The sequence below is a fragment of the Terrapene carolina genome, unplaced genomic scaffold, assembly GCF_002925995.2.
Source record: "Terrapene carolina triunguis isolate 2854851 unplaced genomic scaffold, T_m_triunguis-2.0 Scaffold130, whole genome shotgun sequence".
Classification (NCBI taxonomy): domain Eukaryota; kingdom Metazoa; phylum Chordata; order Testudines; family Emydidae; genus Terrapene; species Terrapene triunguis.
The window spans coordinates 13,828,368-13,848,905 of NW_020664481.1; the positions used below are offsets into that span (position 1 = coordinate 13,828,368).

The following is a 20,538-nucleotide window of genomic DNA, read 5'->3' on the forward strand; positions in this document are numbered from 1 at the left end:
TCTCTCATTTATTCAGGCATTTGAGGACATGGGGAGGTGAGAGTCAGTTTCTTCATGATGATTTTAAAATGGGGTAGAAAGAATGTCCAGACTCTTCTAATGTAATGCAGCGTGCAGACTGCAGTCTCTCCTACAGTCACATTTCCTTCCCACCGCCTAGCAGCTCGTGAAAATCAGCATAACCTTCATAGGCACAGACTTTATTGGAGTTGCACTCCTTTATACTAGTTGAAGATATGGCCCGTTGTGCCAATTTCTACATGCTGTTACATCTAGAGTCTTGCCGCTGAAGTTATTCTGGATTTACTCTGGTGTAACAGAGCAAAAATTGGCCCATCAAATGTGTGAGCTCCAGGAATCGTTATTATTGTAGCTCTGTGAAGCATTATTATGGTAGTAGTCTTATTATTGTGCATATCTGAAACCTGGCATTGTCCAAAGTTTGCGACAATTGCATATGTTCTGGAAGCTGTTTTTAAAAACACAAATCATTCTAATAGAAACAAGTATGCCTTGAAGGGCTGCTCTTGATCCCATTTTGAAGTCAGTGTCAAAAATCATAATGGCTTCATCATCAGCAGAATTGGACCATCCGAATATATAATGTAGCTTAATAATGCAATGTTACAGTAGCCTACTGGAAAACTGTTGACAGTGTGAATTAGACAGGAATTCCCGGTGAACCTGGTCATCCGTTCATATGACTATAACTAAATAACCTCCTACATTATTTTTATTAATTAGATTTTATCAAATGCATTCAGAGAAATAGCATAAAGAGAATAAAACAGTTTCAAACTGACTTCAGACTTCTGTATATTCAGTAATAAAAAATAACCGTTAATGTATTTCTTCTTTTATACCAATTTCCTGCTATTCTTTATGTCCCTTTAATTCTTAACAACCAGCCAAATTTTGACAGTTTGGACATGTAATAGGTCATGCACACAATTACCTAACTTGTCCATGCAACTCTGTCAACTGCCCCTGACTACCAGGGATGAAATTTTCATAGGAGCCAACAGAAGTAAGGCACCCAAATCCAATTGAATTTCAATGAGATTTGGATATCTAGCTGTCTCAGGAGCCTCTTAAAATCCCAGCCTACATAGACAGTTGCATGCCTGACTTTGTGAAAACCAGCCTGATATTTCTGCAACATATGACTGTAGATATAGGCACACTGAAGTTTGGAAACAAATATGCTGTTTGGGTTTGGTTTGCTGACACACCTGTAAAAGTAAACATGTCCGGGTGCCTCCAGCAGGATATGCAAATCAGCCTTTGTGCACAATATACAGAGATTGCTGGGAGTGCTTTCTACAAAGAACACATTTTTACTTCCAATAATCTTTTTTCCAGAATTAACACCACGACTAAGCATTTAGATTGGCAAGACAAATAAATCCTCACTCCTGGTGAGAAATCATATTTTCACTCAATTCAAGAAAAAAATAAAATAAAAAGAAGATAACATTTTGTGTGTTTGTTTTGTTTTGCACTAAATTTTATTCCCCCTTCCCCTCCCATTTCAAAATCAGTTTGGTAGGAAAAGAGCGAGGAACAAATAATGAATTTCTGATAGAGATGAATTCATAATCAATGATTTTGCTCAAAACAGGAATTTTGCCACTTTCACCATATTAAAAACCCTGTCAGCAAACAGGAGTACTAAAATTTGACCCTAATTCCAGTTAGGACTTGGTCCTCCCCTTAGTTAAATCAATGGGAGTTTTACCATCAACTTCAGTGGGAGCAGGAGCAGGCTTTTCTTCATGAATACAACAGGGAACGGTTTTTATAGTGCAACCACTTTGTCCACAGAATAAGTTCTATCTAAGTATGTGTCTTCATTGCAGAGTTAGCCCATACTCTTACCTGCATGTTGCCCCTAACTCCACTCGTGTCCTCACCCAACTTCGGTTGTGCTTTCAACCCAAGCTAGCTGGCACAGCTGGTGCTAAGGGTTAGAGTCCGGGTTCCACTTCATCTCGAACTGGTAACCCACCCACTTTGCAGTGAGGACGCATTTGAGTTCTGATAGTCCACCAGGGTCTTCCCACAATTCCCCCCAGGACAAACAGATTCTCCCACAATTCACTGGGAAGGAATCATAGAGCATCTCTTCTTACTGCAGCACAAGAACCATGAGATATGCCCCCAAAAGTCTTAGTGACACAAGCTGTGGGCAGCACAGTGATGACAAAGTAACTTGAATCATAGAAGATTAGAGTTGGAAGAGACCTCAGGAAGTCATCTAGTCCAACCCTCTGCTCAAAGCAGGACCAACCCCAACTAAATCATCCCAGCCAGGGCTTTGTCAAGCCGGGCCTTAAAAATCTCTAAGGATGGAGATTCCACCACCTCCCTAGGTAACCCATTCCAGTGCTTCACCACCCTCCTAGTGAAATAGTGTTTCCTAATATCCAAGTTAGACCTCCCGCACTGCAACTTGAGACCATCACTTCTTGTTCTGTCATTTGCCACCACTGAGAACAGCCTAGCTCCATCCTCTTTGGAACCCCCTTTCAGGTAGTTGAAGGCTGCTATCAAATCCCCCCTCACTGTTCTCTGCTGCGGACTAAATAATCCCAGTTCCCTCAACCTCTTCTCATTAGTCATGTGTCCCAGCCCCCAATCATTTTTGTTGCCCTCTGCTGGACTCTCTCCAATTTTTCCACATCCTTTCTGTAGTGGGGGGCACAAAACTGGACGCAATACTCCAGATGTGGCCTCACCAGTGCTGAATAGAGAGGAATAATCACTTCCCTCGATCTGCTGGCAATGCTCCTACTAATGCAGCCCAATATGCCGTTAGCCTTCTTGGCAACAGGGCACACTGTTGACTCATATCCAGCTTCTCATCCATTGTAATCCCCAGGTCCTTTTCTGCAGAATTGCCGCTTAGCCAGTCGGTCCCCAGCGTATAGCAGTGCCTGGGATTCTTCCATCCTAAGTGCAAGATGCTGCACCTGTCCTTGTTGAGCCTCATCAGATTTCTTTTGTCCCAATCCTCCAATTTGTCTAGGTCACTCTGGACCCTATCCCTACCCTCCAATGTATCTACCTCTCCCCTCATCTTAGTGTCATCTGCAAACTTGCTGAGGCTGCAATCCATCCCATCATCCAGATCATTAATGAAGATGTTGAACAAAACCGGCCCCAGGACTGACCCCTGGGGCACTCCGGTTGATACTGGCTGCAACTAGACATAGAGCCATTGATCACTACCCATTGAGCCTGATGATCTAGTCAGTTTTCTATCCACCTTATAGTCCATTCATCCAATCCATACTTTTTTAATTTGCTGGCAAGAATATTGTGGGAGACCGTATCAGAAGCTTTGCTAAAGTCAAGATATATCACATCCACCGCTTTCCCCATATCCACAGAACCAGTTATCTCATCATAGAAGGCAATCAGGTTGGTCAGGCATGACTTGCCCTTGGTGAATCCATGTTGACTGTTCCTGCTCACCTTCCTCTTCTGTTGAGTTGAATCACACTGTCATAGGATTAGCTGTTTTTTTACAAGTTGTTATTGGCCAAAGTTATCCACTTGACTGGAACAAATCTGCCCTCAACTGAACCATCTATTCAACCCTGTTCAACCCTTTGCAGTACTCCTGAACTTGTCCCACTATGTTCAACCCTTTAGTAGAGCGATGGGAATATCAAGAGCACTGCAGAACAGAAGAGGGTAAAGAAGAACTAGCCATTGTTAATCTTAATAGCAAACTCAACTATCATATAATAAAAGATCCAAGAGATAGGATGCAACAGAGTTAGGGGCAACTACATGCAAGAGAAGATCTAGGTGTCAGGATGACATCTAATTCTATGTTGGCTTCAGAGCTTTCTGCAAAATACTTCATATTATCCTGCACGATCCAGTGAACAATAGTGTCTTTAATTTAATTGATGGCACTGTAGACCAAACAATATTTATTGCTTTGGGACCTGGACCACTCAGTGTTCTTGTGGTTTCTATAAGTCAGTCAACTCTGATTGGTCAAAGCGTTCAAAAGCCTGTGATCAGTTGGTAGTTTACATTTTGGATTTGATTGGTCTAATCTGGCATATTCATATTTTTGAATGTATTAGGCCTGATTTTTAATTCATTTATAAATCAGGAGTACCTTGTTTGCGATAAATGGAGATACAGTGGGATAAGAGATCAGAATTAAGCCCAAGACATTTGCAAATAGCAAATAAAACAAACTTAGATTTAAATAAATATATTTAATTAAATATATTCAATTAAAAAAAATGTAAATAAAATAAAATAAAACATTCTACCATCCCACCTAAAATGAGATTATCACAATGGTCCCTTCTGGCTTTATAATCTATAATCTTAAAGAGCATGTATAATACACTGCATGTTTTTATTGACCACCACTTTACTTTCATACATTTATAAAAAGGCTGAATTTTTCTAAGAGGTGGATAAAGGAGGAATCTTAACTGGTGTTACCTGTGAACTCTATAGAGTATTGGCATTAATGTCATTACATTAATGAGGTTAGTTTGGTTCAGGAATAGAATTGGCCAAAAAGTTGTATGTATGGTTTGCAAAAACATGGTATTCTCTATTTTTAATTAATAAATTCAATAATTTTTTTTAATGAAAAAAACCTGAAAAACTGAGAGGATTCCCTCCCTCCCCCCCCCCCGCATTCTTTCTCTTCCTCTCCCCTTCCCCTATCACCTCTTACTATTTTGCCACTTAGAAAGATTGGGGTGGGGGGATTAAAAACTTGGAAATAAATCACAAATTTTGGGTTGGTTTGTTTTCCTTTTTAAAAATAGGAAAATTTCAACAACATCCAAAATACTGAAGAAAGTTTTCAGCTTTGAAAAAAGCCATTTTTTTCATCTAAGAATTCCAAATGAAAACTTTCATGCAGCTCCACTCAAGAGGTTTTCAGAGACTCCCAGACAGGTTAGCTATTTTAACAGACCAGCCTTCCTCAGACAGTCAATGTAAGTGGTTTTGCTCTGGAAATTCCAGCTGTTTGAAGCCATACTTCTAGCTCTGGTATCAGAGAGTAGGATACTCCTGATTCATGCTCAGATTGGAAGATCATTCCCAGAAGCAGTGTCCTCTTAAGGCAGTGTTTCTCAAACTGGGGCCGCCACTTGTGTAGGGAAACCTCCTGGCGGGCCGGGCCGGTTTGTTTACCTGCCCCGTCGGCAGGTCTGGCCAATCGGGGCTCCCACTGGCTGTGGTTCGCTGCTCCAGGCCAATGGGAGCTGCTGGAAGCGGCGCGGGCCGAGGGACGTACTGGCCACGGCTTCCAGCAGCTCCCATTGGCCTGCAGCAGCAAACCGCGACCAGTGGGAGCCGCGATCAGCTGGACCTGCAGACGGGGCAGGTAAACAAACCGGCCCGGTCCGCCAGGGGCTTTCCCTACACAAACGGCGGCCGCAGTTTGAGAAACACTGCCTTAAGGGAATATACAATGGGGTGACTTTAAAACATTTACTTCCTGATTTAAGAACGTTAGTACCTGCCCACTTCCTAATATTTCTCTGATTTTTTTTCAACATGGCTGGTAGACATTTGCATAAGTGTTTTACACATTTCCATATATCTCAGAATGTTTTGCACATGCATTTTAGATTAATGCATTAATGCAAGATTAATACATCTTTATTATTTATACATAATATTCAGAAACCTTTTTTAATATAATCAGCAGTACATCATTAGAAAAATCCTAAATAATAAAGATAAACCCTGACCCTGCAAAGATTTACACACCCACTTAATTTTAAGCACATGAATAATCCATCTGAACTCAAAGGGACTATTCATGTGCTCAAAATTAAGTAAATGCTTTAATCTTTGTAGAATTGCGGCCTTAGCATAATGATGAAGTTGGGGCCAAATTCGGATCTCATTTATACTAGTTTAATCTGGAGTGAAATTAATCTTGGATTTAATTGGTGTAAATTAATTCAGATTTTGGCCCACTGGACTCAGATTAAACATTCACATACAAATTCGTCTCTGATTTGTAACTCTGTTCAAATCACCTGAATTCCACTGAAATAACAGGAGGTTTGCCAAGTGATGACTGTCAAATTTTGATACTGTTCACCTAAAACAAAGTCCATGGGAACTGAGAGATAACTCTTAAACAAAAAATATAACATTCTTTTGGCATGTTATTGTCCAGGTGGATGAAATGAAATGTTTGGCTTTAATACACCACATGTAAGTGTTTTATTATGTATTAATTAATACTTAATTATGTATAATGAATAATGCATTAAAGGAAATGGAGTATGTAATAGACTATGAATGCTGTTGCACAAAAGGAATCCAAAGTGGAAAAGGGCCATGGTGGGCATCCTGCTCAGAAGACAGCAGCAGAATCCCAAGCTAAAGGAGCCAAGAAAAAGAAGTCAGAGAGTCCCAAATTAGGACACAAAACATTTAGCAAACTCTTTAGGCATAAGGTCTGTATATGATTCTAGCAAAAGTGGAACCCTGAGCAGTAACAGATGGCTCTTCTCGCAGGGTGAAGTATTAAAATGATTGGATTTAATATGGTGCAACTGAGATCGGAATCTGGTCAACCCTTAAATAATTTGAAAAATAATTACATGAGCATATACCTAAAACCTATGGGGAAAAAGTGTTTTGCAACATGGAAAAACTTCCCTCATATACCATCTGTGAATTCAGGATTCTGAAAGAATCCCTCTAATCCGCTAAAACCTATGTTTTTTTATTATTGTAATAAGTCATTAACACTAACTAAACTTACAATGACCATAACCAGAATACATAGAAGATTGGCACTGACAAACAATGAATTCTGAAAAAAAAGATCTCCTTCAATGGGATGCTAGCTCTAAGGGCCCAATCCAACTTCCACTGAAGACAATGAAAAAATTCCCATTGACTTAATTGGTCTATTGACATGCTTAAGTAAGGCATGTGCATAAATACCTTGCTGAACTGGGGCTTATAAACCCAAACATGCATTCAGTAGAGCTGGTTGGAAAATGGGATATTTTTCCTCTGAAATGCTTGAATTTTTATTGTAAAACTGAAACATTTTTGGCTGAAAACTGAATTTTGTTTTTGGTTGAAAATCTTTTTTGTTTTTCCTAATGAAACCTTGAGGAAAGCAGACACTTTCCATTAAAAAATTTCATGTAGTTGAAAATCCAGTTTTCCATAGGAAAAAGGAGTGTTGACAGAGAATTTTCAACCCAGTCCTAGTATTCAGTGTGTTAGATCTTAATCAAAGTTTTTGTCTTAACAAGGATGATCAAGATTTATGTTGTGATGCACTGTGGCTGGGAGGCAAAGAACAGTAGCATTATATCCCAAAGAATGTAGAATCAGAGACTCTTTAGTTGAGGGGAGGAAAATAATATTAATTGCATGCAAAAATTCCACTCAGACACCCACTTGGAATGTTTTGGGAGTAGGGGGCTTTTATAATAAGTAGCTATGATAGGGTTAGAGGTGGGGAGGAAGCCCTTCAAAACTAAAAAGAACATTTTATTCTCCACTGTTCACTAAAAGTTCCATGTTCCTTCATTTTTTTCTAGATTGGAAATGTTCATTAATTCTCATGGAAGGGATGACAGTCTTTCCGCTGCAGTTAAAACTATTGGGCACTGTCTAGACTAGGAAAATAGGTCATGTTTTGAAAACGTGACATCTAACATGTTCTAACTAACACATTTTTAAATAGTGTAGAGTATTTAATGCATTTAAAATAAGTTAGCTGGTCACAGTCTACCCCCTAGACCTCCCACTAGTGTCAAACATGACTAGCTAATATGTTTTTAAAAGGTATTTATAAATGCATACTTTTTATGTTGAATCTCACTCCTCCTTCTGTGGGGATTTTTTTATTGTGTTTTTCAAAGTGTGTGGGTGTTTTGTGTTTAAATATATAAGAAATTACCACACTATAAAACAAGTGTAAATAATATTGGGACTACAAATTGTGACACTCGCCAATGAAAAAGGTAGAAAGTTCAAAGTTGAGGCTAAAACACTACCCGGTTAGTTGTGGCAGAGGTCTCAAATCAGGACACTACCTTTTGTGCCACCACAGGAATGTCAGTCCTTTGTGTTGATTTGCTTCAAAATCTGAAATTACTGACATTAGTAACTTTACAATGGAGTGCCTCGTGTCTTAATTTCTGGTCCTATGACATGACAAACTGTAATTTAAACATGACACATCTTCTTAGGCAATTAGATAAAGAACTAATGTATTTAAAATGATGGCTAATTGGTTTAATAAAATGTAACTGTGAACAGTGCATTTTGAGAATACTTGGCTACTTGGAGTTTTTTGTATTTAATAGTCTTGTTAGCTTCAGTAATAATCCTGAAGTATCCATCCTAACTGAAAGAGGATAGCAATGGTTGAGATTTTTTGAAAAATCCATTGTTTTTCAGTGCTGTCACTTCTATAAAATACTAACTTCTAGTCAAAATAAGCATATTTAAAAACAAGTTTCAAATGTTGCTTGTGAGCAGTAACTGGAAACATGTTAAGCCTGGTACCCTGGGATTTTGTTAGCTTTGATGGGATTCTCCCAGCTGAATCCCCTGTGCATCACTAAATCCAGATCCTGAGTGTATGTCGCTTTGTGCTTAAATATAACTTTATTGATTTATGAAATTCCATCTGGGGTGGCGAGAAATAGTTAATTAACTTTCAGGTGCTACAGTTGAAGTCAGCTTCTGGCATTCACCCTGGAGTTCTGTAAATTACTCTGGACCATTGGAGCTAACCACAAAAGGGAAAGTTCATGTCTCCAGCAGAACACTCACACCTGTTCTTTCAAGAAATCTCCCAACAGCATGGCAGGGTGCCTAGAATTAGAGAAGCAGGAAGAGCATTTGCCTATATTCTAGTTTATTGCTTCTCTTCCTTTTACAGAATCCAGAATTTCCTAATATAAGCTTCCCTATAATTTGGAGTGAGCAGCTCAAGGGTCATGATAACTGGTTCAGTGAAGTCTGGATCTGGTTGCATAAACTGCATACTGCAAGGCTACCAGTGTCACAATAACCCCACAGATCACACTTTTTATGTGAACAAACTCCCAAATCGAAAAGCAAATCCCAGCCAAGACCAATGAGTTTTACCTGATTTTTTACATAAAATTATAAATTGGCCCTGGTAGGGAACTCTGTAGGGAGGAGGGGTGTGGGCAATGGACTCAACCTCCAACCACCAGTGCCGCCTCTCTGTAGCCACAACACCAGTTTATAGACTGGAAATTCCTAGCCCCTGGATCCACATAAGTGTGGACCTCATGAATTCTTCCCTAGGCTGCCCCAATGGTCTGCTCTGTCTGTTGATCATATTCAGAGATGATATATTCCAGGCACACTCCATGGCCTTTAAGGTGCAGAGATGCCCCACTGTGTGACCATTCTCTCTTTGCCGTCTCCCTCTCCCCCTGCATAGCCTTACCGCAAAACGCAGGTGCTTTAAAGGTGTGTGCAGACCTTCTGAACTTGAGTAAATGTTACTCCCTAAAGGTCTCAAGAGTACAGAACATTTACCTTCAGTACTGAATTAGGGCATACAGTGCTTTGCAAAACTCTGCAATAAGACCTGATGCTCAAACAATCATAACAACAACAAAAATCTACTTGCACTGTCATTTGTAATGGGCATAGCTCAAATATTAACCAGGCCCCAAAACAGAAATTAAAAACAAACATTACACGGCCTTATATAGCCCAAAATCCATCCTAGACAATTCTCTACATCAGCCGCACCTAGTATAATCAGATCCAGCTACATTTAAAGGCCTGATTAAGCAATTATTGCAGCACTATTTGCAATATCTTATCTGCATTTTGCTACAAAACATAAGCCGCAGTATAGCATTTATCACTCAACATTTCTTATCCCAGAAATTAAGACCCAGATTTTCAAAGACACCATTTTGCAAACAGTCCCCATCTATAAACATAAACCAGGGTTTGTACACATGCATTGAGGGTTGTATGTGCATACTCGCATATGCAGGCGCACACACACAAATGTGTGCCTTGTAAAAGCTATGTCTACTTTTTTTTTTTAATTTGTTATGACTTATACTAGGAAATGAGTTGGAGATTTTTTTTTCTTGAAATTACAAGTCTGTGAAAATAAATGCACCAGAACTGGCCACAAAGCACCTGACATGACACTCCAGTGTTTCTAAAGATATAAATAATTGGGTGGGAAAAGGACACAAAATGCACCAAATAAAGGTGACTGGTGTACTAATGGATGAGTTTCAGTTTGGTGATTTCCATAAATTAAGTATGAAAGCCCAACACCTTTTAGTAGCCAGCTGTACTCCAGTAAGGTAGAGCTGATGTAGTGTGTATCATTCTCTAGTAAAGGGCAATTCCTGTAGGTCAAGCAAAAGGTTTATTGCTGGAGCTGCTCAAACTACAGTTGCCTTGTTTCTTAAAAAGGGTAGGTAGAAGCAGGGCAGTCCAATTCAATTTACATGGCAGCTGGAGTCTGGACTTTCACACACACAATATGCACTGAAAAGAAAATGATTAGAGATGCAACCAATTCCTAAACTGTGTAACTGTGAAGAATGGTATTGTTCAAAACAAACTTGCCTTTGTGTTTTGTTTCCCTTTAGTCCACAAAAGAGGCCCCACAGACAACTAATGCCCAAGTGAGTAGATTTACTTACAGTCATCCATATATGATGCCATCATTTTTTAACTAATGTCACTGCCACATCCAGTCTGACCCAATGTATGAATGTAACAGTTAACAGACTTTGCAGTGGATGGATTTCTACTTCATTTACATCTTCCTTGCCATGAGTTCACTGCGTTACTTAACTCTGAAGTGTATGGTAATGCAATTTGTATGACTGATGCTGTACAAGTTGTGTTGTGCCGTGTTATATTTCTTGGGTAATCATGGTTTATTGGGTCATAGCTCTTGTCATGAGTGATGCTTGAGTGTGTTTTGAGTCCGTTTTCCTTTACGAAGTTTTAATGATGCTGTAACGATTTTTGTGTATGTCTCTAGGGTGCTGAACAACAGCCTGTCACCTCTGTCAATGTAAAATCTGAAAAAAATGCCCCTCCCTCTCAAGAATCACAGACAACAAAGCAGAATGCAAAAGCCTCTGAACCTGCAACTCAGCAGCAGGCAACAGCAGCAACTACCGAAGCCCCCAAAGATATGACTAAGGAGAGACCTGCACCTCCTTCCACACCATTGAGCAAACTCTTCTGGAAAAAGGTATGTCTAGATTTCAGAATTGTTTCCTCTGCTCCCCACCTCCCCAGTTTTGGGAGATGATATAACTGGATTCCTGATGAAGGAACCTAAGCCAAGAAGTTAAGCAGAGTCACATTTTTAAACAAGGTAGGTAAGTGTGAATGTCTGTGCAGTTACCACCATTGTGCATGTGCTTTGTGCAGTTGCCTGTGCAAATGGCTATTGATGGTTATTTGCACATATATTTACTTTACTAGTGTGTAGTTATGACTTTTCTGGAAAAGTCCTATATGATTTAATAAAGAGTAATAACTTTCTATAGAATTTTTGAACTAACCCTATGAATAGGTGATATAAATCTCTATTAAATGATATAGATTGGTTTAAAAATCCTTTAGAGATTATATTAATCTTTAATAAATTCTATAGGTTTTTAGAGTAATTTCCATAGAAATCTATTTCTTTTTATAGGAGTCACTTGATTTATTTAACTGTCTGAAAATCTGTCCCTCTCTGGGTCTGTTTCTTCTACTGGGTTTCAAACAAGAATGAACTTGCGTATAAGTTTGTGGGTTCAGATTGACTGCTTGGCAGCCCTTAGTTAAAACAATATATTTGATAGAAACTAGCAGGAATTATGAAAATGAAGCTGCAGTTTCTATGGTTCTTTGTGGTACATATACAAAAAGCTGGGCCCTTTCGAATTTTATTTACCAGAGGAACTGCACTAAACTATACTGATTCATTGTATTGTGAGTAACTGCCCTCCTGGGCTACTATTCAGATTTAGATGCCAAAAATGAAATGCTTCCAAATAAATAGATACTGATTAAATGAAGCCCATGAGCCTCTTTGTCTATAATTTCTGTGATGGACAGAGGAATTGGAGACATAGTTTGTGTATGCCACTGACACTGAATATTTATGGTGCTTACTAGTTCACAGATGAAGCAAGCATGATTTGCTTGTTTCATTTCACATCCAAGACAGTTTAAAGCAGTTGTCTGGGTTTATTATTTTGCTATGGCATTGGGTGAATCAGGTATTTGTAATGAAAGGAAGCCTGTAAAGTGGGGAAAGAGATATCTGAGAGCTTTCATATTGTTACGGAAACCATATCCACTTTCTGAATATGTCTGGCTCAACTGAGATGCATACTGAGCCTCAAGATGGGATAAGAAGAGAAACAGCTGAAGACAAAGGGACAAATCCATTATGTTGTAAATCCATTGATGTCAATGGGAGTTGTACCAGAAATTCACTTAGTCCAAGTTGTCAGTTTTTAATAAATAAATAACCTAGTCTACTGTGTAAGAGGAAAGAAGGGAAATGGAGATCTGTCCCTGAACATTAACTCTCATTGAAGTTTTATCGGCCAAAATTCCATTAGGACTAATAAATGAGATTCTGCCCTCTACTGAGGACCAACACAAAGCCTCTGCACTAGGGGAGTCCCACTAAAGACTTCTCCTGAGGGCTTCAATTGGACTCAAATAGTGCAGAGACCTTCTGCATGGTGGTGAGTTCCATCCAGTGTGAATATCAGCTGCCCTCACACACCACAATCCCACCCAAATATGTCAGGCCCAGGCAACTCCCTCCATTTGTTTCTTTATTTTTTTTAACCTCTGTCAATCTGAAGGGAGACTGAAGGGGTATAAAGACATCTCAAGATCCTTCCTGGCATGTGGGACATCTTTGAGCCCGCAAAAAGGGCTTGACCATCCTACCTAATGTTCCTTGTGGCCCTCAAAATTTGGAACAAAAATAAATACTATCACTGCAAGACAAGAGTCTCACCAGTGCTCTGGCTCCATCCCCACTCCACTTATTATGTTCCTCACCATCCAAATGGTGTTGGGTGATCAGAGTGGAAATTTGCCCCAGTAATGGACAGGGACTAGAGAGAGCTCTGCATATCTCTGTGCAGACCTAACATAGGCTGCAGCAGATATGGGTGACTATCAGAACTTTCTGAGTATAGATGGGCCTTCACCAAATGCCTGACTCTAAAGACCCGTGAACTTTTGAGGTCTTTGAAACCTGGACCCAAATTTTGCTGCATGGGTCCATCTCTGCCTAATTTTGAACTATCCAAACTTCCTGATTCTGCAAACTTTGGCTGGAAGTCTTATGAGAACAAGATTTGTTGTGAGATTTCTGGTCTTTCCTGCTTCCAGATGGGATAGAAATATCATGAGCTAACTGGAGCCAAATAAAGGGACAATGAAAAATAAGAGAAATTGGGGAAATTGCCCAACTTTTACAAAGCTCAGAAAAATTCTGTTTTGAATTTTGTCTGAAATTCCTGTCTTGCTTTTTATTTAATCCAAACCAGTGTTTGTCTAGCTTTAGAAGTCTCTTGACTTTTCTTAGACAAGTTAAAAAATATTTGCATTGTTAGCTGAACAGGTGTTATTTTTAAATGTTTTGTTTTCTCGGTAGGAAACAAGACATATTGTAATTACTTCATAATAAAATTCCTGGCTTGGCTTTAATGGTTGAAATAATGCATTGCACCAGTCTACAACTCCCTGTGGGGTGTTCATGTTAATTCATGTTCCCTCGCTCTCTCTCATTGTAATGTAGCTGATTTAAAAATACATGAAAATATATCTTTTGTCTCCAATAATGAACTAGTTGTTGTCAAAGGAAGGTTGATTGCCATGGAAGAATTATTTTATCTTATCTCATACGTGGCAGGCACAATCAAAATTAGGCTAATTAAAAATATGAACCAGGTTCTCAGCTGGTTTGAATTAACTCTTCATTGATTCCAGTGGAACGATGATAAATTACACCACCTGAGCTTCTGATGCTATATTCTGTTAATTTAAAATAATCTTTGGACCCAGTTCTTCTCCCACATACACTGGTTTACAGTCATTGAAGTTTATCTTGTTTACAGGGGTATAAACCAGTGGGAAATTAGGCCCTTTGTCTTTTGGAAATCTCACTCTTCTCTCTGTTTGAGAAATGGGTACTGTAGGTCAAATCCGAACCCTACATTGGTGCAAACTCCATAATAACTCCATTGATTTGACCAGGGAGAATTGAATTCAATGGAGTTACAAGAGATATAAACAGGTGTAGTTGAGAACAGAATTTGGCCCTTTATATTTAGTTGTTTTAAAAAAAAAAAAAAATTACCTGTTTGGTTTGAATGATTATCCCTTACCAGCAAAAGATTTGTATCACTTCCTTAGGTTTTCTTGATAGAGGAAGATATTATATTTCCTTTAACCAGGAATCTTGGTGACCTAATCAGCTGAGGCCAAAGAAATGCATAACTGCACAAAATGATTAGCCTCATAGGATAGCCTGAAACTCAAGTTGCTTTGCTTGTCTCTAGAAGGAGCTTTCACTTCAAAATAGAACTAATGAAATGACTGTCAACAGACTGTAGTGCTAATGCTTTAATTAGAGCTCGGTAAACAGTGCAAAATAATATCTGTGAATGCTTGTTTAACTTTCCAAATTAATTCACTTCTGCTGTGTTTGGCCCCATTTTGTGATCACTTTCCAGGAATATTCTCACAAATGGCTGGAATGTTTGCCAACGTAGCCTTTCTAATTTTTAAGCAAACGATGAATATTAACGGACAAGCAAATTTTGCATTTGTAATCACAAGTATTTGCACTGGAAACCTGATTCCAGGACTTGAACGTGTCTAGGCATAGAAATATACCACATGGCCATTTTGAATATAGAATAATCACAAACCAGCTGCAGGCTAAGAAGGATTCAGGGAAATTGGTCAGTAAATTATCTCAAATAATGGATACATTTTGGAGGGGAAAATCACAATTTGAAGCTGTTACAGTTTTGATGTCATAGATGTATCAGCAAAAGACCTGCCTTTGTTACTGAGAAGGGAGGATTTATCTATTGACAGTATAGCCAGCAACCCAGCTGTCCAGCAGCTATGATAAGCATGTACCAAACAGCAACCTTCAGCACTGAGTCATTACCATGGGATTTGCAGAGCAAACAGTACCTGAAGGGTGAGTGCCATAAAGAAGGAAAATGAATATTTGGGTGGAGAAGATGGTTATAATGTATTAACCAGGCCTTATCAAGTCCCTGAAGTGCTTTGTCAACCTCCATTATAGAATGTACTCCTGGAAAAGTTGCACGGGAGTAGAGGGTGAGGGTATCATCTGAACTCTGGTCCTTTTATCCTGACTAAAGGGGCCAAAGCAACATAAAGGGGCTTGAAAAGGGAAGTTCCGTTGTGTAATAACTGGGGAAGACAGGCACGGCTGATTTCTGAGGAGTCCCTTGGAAGTCCTAATGTAGCGGGCATCCTAGAGATGGGACGGGTATCAAGAGCTGGGCTATAGCATATAGCACTATAGTGGTTCTGGACAGTGCCACTTCCCGTAAGCAGGCAGGGACAGGCTGCAGTAACTTAAACAGACCCTTTCTAAGTTGCACAGGGGCCACCCAAAATCAGACGGGCACAAAAGTAGCTTAAAGCCATTTTACTTCTTCCACTGAGCTATGAGTTCTACCACGTGCCTCTTAAGCAGCAGAGATCAAAATCACACCCAGCTGCATTTTTTTTAAATTAAAAAATTGCAAAAGATGAGCTCATTAATTAATACTTATGCATTACAAGAAAATACAGTTTGGTTTGTCAGCTAGCAAATGCATGGCCCAAGAAAAATAGAGTCTTATGCAGGGTGGAGATTAGACTCAGATAGGGAGCACCAAGCTGAAGCTGCCATGTGAGAATAATACAGAAGGCAAGGTATAGGATTTACTTTAAACTTAAGAAAGGATGCTCAGTAAATGAAACAAAGCCTTATAGCCAGCTCATTACATCAGGCCCAAAAATAAATTACATTTTCAACTTTCACTGCATTTTGTATAGTACTAACATAAAAGAAAACACTGAACTGAAAACTCCTAGGTACTGGTACAACATCAATTACTGAATTGTAGGAAGGCTTGAAAGTCTTGTAAGTCAGAGGAAGAATTCAGAGTTTAGACAATAACTTATACAGATACCACCATTACCACTTTCACTAAGTTTTTATAGGAACAGAGAACAGTATCTTATAGGCAGTAGAACAGTATTTTCCAACTAACAAAGAAGCAAAAAAGCTGTAAAATACTGTTATAAAACACAACAGAGGCCGAGAAAATGATTATTTTAAATAACAAAAATACAATGGTAGCTCTGTAATAGTGAGGCTAGTGGGTGGATTTCATTTTATTCCTTCAAACAAGGTATTTGCCTTGTAATACTATTCCAAGGTTTGGGCTTGTTCTCTGCAAAGTCTGTTTTCTCTCTTTTTAAGGAATTTAAGCTCAGTCACATTGGTGCAAATCAGAAGAGACTCTTGACTTTTGTGAAATTAATTCCAATTTACCCCAGTGTAACTGACAGCAGAATTTCGACTTATAAATCCAGAAAGCTCAGTCAATGTAATTTATGGCTATAGGAGTATCACTGTGTATTCAAGACAAATAAAGTTGATAAAATTGTTCTCCCTATAATTTATTATTATACAAATTGTAGATTCCGCCTTATAAAACTAATCACAGAACATAGTGTCATTTTGAATTTTTATTATTGCTTTGTTGAGTAAAGAGGAAGACAGGCCCATACCCTAGAGGAGAACTTAAGTTAATGTAAAATCATTCAAAGTTTATTGACTATTCATCTTTGTCAGGCTTTTCCCATTAAACTTCAGCTGCTGTCAAGAGCATCTCTCAAGATCTTTGGGATGGTAAATAAGAACATTTCTTCTGGCCTTCCATCAGAAGCAGAGAGTTAAAAGTATGTCAAAAAAAAAACCCTTGTAATTTGGAGGGGTTGTTTTGGCTTTGGAAGACTGCGCACAGCACTCTCTACAATTAAGAGGAGTTATATCTATTCTGTAATGTGCTGTCAGATTCCAGGAATCTGCAAAATGTAAGACAACTTGGCCTCTCTTACCTTATGGGAATTGTGTGGTGCCTTTAAAGTTTCCTTTCATATAATGCCAGGTTTGCATATCCTGCTGTGACTCTTCTTCACAAACTCCGATTTCTAATTTAGTCAGCACTATATGTAAGAACATCCATTAGAGAGACAGCCTAATTAAAGATAATCTCTCTTTAGGAAGCCAGCATTTTCAATTGTTGTTTTATAAGTACACTTTGAAAAGGCTACTTGTGGTTTCAACCACCATGAACATTCATTGTTTCACAAAATAGCCTAATAAACCCTTCAGGACCCTTCAGAATGTTCCAGGGCCTAAAAACATACCAGGTAAAACGTTCAAAACCATCGTAGTGACAGTTGAACAGCTTGTGTGCACTGCACAGCCTTGGCTGGAATTGCTATGCTGGCATAGCCCCCTAGTGGAGATGCAGCATTAGCCATCAGAAGTTCGGCTTGCATAGCTACACTACCTACCGACGACGTTAGCTAAGCCAACAAAAACCCTCTTCTCTTGGCATAGTTGCATCTACACCGGAGATTTTGCCAGCATAAATATGTCAACTGTATAACTCAAAGTTTAACCAATTGCTTGACTATTGCAGTTTGATATTAAAAATATTCAAGAGATGAAGTAACCAAACAGCCAATTTATTGTCTAAGGACAAAGCAGTACAGTACAGGAAAGAGTTAGTAGGTCACCAATCCTTCCAGGAAGTAGTTTCTTGCAGGGTGTTCAGTTCACCCACACAGAAAGTCTGCTCCCAAAATATGCCTCCAAAACTACTTGTATTTATACCAAATAGTGTTTACAAGTTAGAGCTTTCCATACATCACTGAGTTCTAACCAACCAGTCCATAACCAGTTCTGTCCTTTCATTATCTTTTGTTTTGGACAGTACACCCCTGGTGCCAATGGGCGTTGAGGCACATCCCAAGCCTGTACCAGGACAGTACATTTATGTATCTTGACTTTGACAGGTTTCCTATCTGCCTATGCCAAATGTTGAATTGTACTATTAAAAGGTATTGTGGGCTGTATTCTTTAGCATAAGTAAGTAAGTAGAATACAATTTAGCATGACTTCCCAGTACTCTCATTTAATATATACTATATTAATACCAGGTGCATAATACCTATTAATGTGTGTCTGGGGGTGATGCATATAAGCTATATGTATTGGCTAACAGCTGGGAGGCATGATTTTTTTTTTCACACTCCAAGCAAACATAGTTATGTCAGCAAAACTCTGTAGTGTAGACTAAGTCCCAGTGAAAGATACTTGGGCGCTTCTGAAAATGTTACCTATGAGCAATATTTCAATGAAGATCAGAGTTTGCAGCACATCCTGCATTGCTCCAGACAATATGGTTCTATCTTATTAAGAAAGACCTTCTGATGGGCATGGAGTAGTGTCTCGTCTATGCTGCCAAAAGCATTGGCAGTTCCCACAAAAGAAAAATCTAATCATTTATAACTCCTGATTTCTGGGGATGTTCTGACTGTGTTTTGTGGGATTGCTGCTTTGCCGCAGTTGAACAATAATCCCAACAGGTTCGTGTTGTCCATTACTAAAAGAAATCTACTTTGACCTTTCTCGGCACTGTGTTATAAAAGTTCATATGGGATAAAATACCACCCTGTGAATGGACTCTAAATCCTGCTTACAATCCAATTCAACATTTCAGAGCCTCTTTCTACAACCTGTTGAGCAACTATAAAAAGACACCATTTGGGATATCCAAAGTCAGGGATCATAGACCAATGTCCTTTCTGTCTTAATCTTAGGTACTTACATGGCCCCCGTTATCATTGTGTCTGAATGACTCTCAATATCCCAGGGAGGTAGGGAAGTACTAATATTCCCATTTTACAGATGGGAAACAGAGACATGAGGCTCGTCTACATGGTGTGTTAGTCTGCACTAGTGGAGGTGTAAATTCCATTGTACACCCGTGTGTTGCATACTAACTGTCCATGTGGACCCTGCTGGCTTGCACTAAAAGTTCCCTAGTGAGCATTGATGTAGTCCCAATACATCAATATGCACTGGGGAACTTTAAGTGTGAACCAGCAGGGTTCACACAGACAGTGTGCCACACACTCATGTACACTAGAATTTACAACCTGGCTGGTGTGGACTAATGCAGTGGTTCTCAACCAGGGGTCTGGGGTCCACTCTGGGGTCCCCAATCAGGTTTCAGGGGTTCCGCCAAGCAAGGCCAGCATTAGACTTGATGTGGCCCAGGGCAGAAAGCCGAAGCCCCAGCACCCAGGGCTGAAGCCAAAGCCTGAGCAACTTAGCTTCACAGGGCCCCCTGTGGCGTGGGGCCCCAGGCAATTGCCTGCTTGCTACCCCCTAATGCTGGCCCTGCCTTTTACATGCAGATAAACGTTGTGGCACAGGTGGACTGTGGAGTTTTTATAGCATGCTGTGGAGTTTTATAGCGGGGGGTGGGAGGGCCTCAGAAAGAAAAAGGTTGAGAACCTTTTCTCAAATGGGGGAGGGATAGCTCAGTGGTTTGAGCATTGGCCGCCTAAACCCAGGGTTGTGAGTTCACTCCTTGAGGGGGCCACTTAGGGATCTGGGGCAAAATCAGTACTTGGTCCTGCTAGTGAAGGCAGGGGGCTGGACTTGATGACCTTTCAAGGTCCCTTCCAGTTCTAGGAGATAGGATATCTCCATTTAAAAAAAAAAAAAAAAAAAACTATACTAATGCATCATTTCAACAAGCCCTAAGACTCAAATCCTCAAAAGATATTTAGGTGCCTAACTCCCATTGCAGTTCAACCTCCTATTGTTCCCTGTTCCTCTTTCAATAGAAAACTTAGACAGCAATTTATACACCACTCACCATTTAACCTGAGCTCTGAATCCCTCCTGGGCCTAAGTGACTTGCCCAAGGTCATACAGGAGGTCTGTGGCAGAGTATGGAAGGCTCTCCAGAGTCCCAGGCAAGTAACCAGTGGCCCATACTTCCTCTTGAGGTTTAGTGGTATGAAGAATATAACTGTTTAAATATTGAATATGTTATTGGGCATTAACCCCCTAGAGTTAGCAGGGTTTCGAGAAGATAAGTTTTCTATGTCCAGTGCCCTCTCCCCACCCATGGATGAAGTCCCTACTACAATTATTCATACTTTGCAATGAAAGTAACAATTTGACCCTTTATTGCTTTGTATATAAGTGTGTAAGTTTAAAAGTTTTTGCATTCCATTGAAACATCCTGCATGGAAAAACTAAATACAGCCAAGCTTCGGTATGTCAACCAAGATGGTGAAATAAAACTGGAACTTGACAGAATCACAGCAGCAGTTTGGAAACTCTCTTTATCGTTATAGGAGTGACATTTCCTTTGTGAT

At 39.5% G+C, this 20,538-nt stretch overlaps 1 protein-coding gene across 1 annotated transcript in view; it reads left to right on the plus strand.

The window, feature by feature from the left end:
* Positions 1 to 20,538, plus strand: part of BCAS1 (breast carcinoma amplified sequence 1) — a 93,214-nt gene that overhangs the window by 43,749 nt on the left and 28,927 nt on the right. Inside the window, exons 7-9 of the mRNA XM_024195601.1 lie at positions 6,327 to 6,467; positions 10,647 to 10,682; positions 11,048 to 11,263. Coding sequence (XP_024051369.1) covers positions 6,327 to 6,467; positions 10,647 to 10,682; positions 11,048 to 11,263 — 393 coding nt within the window. The remainder of the gene's footprint in view (positions 1 to 6,326; positions 6,468 to 10,646; positions 10,683 to 11,047; positions 11,264 to 20,538) is intronic.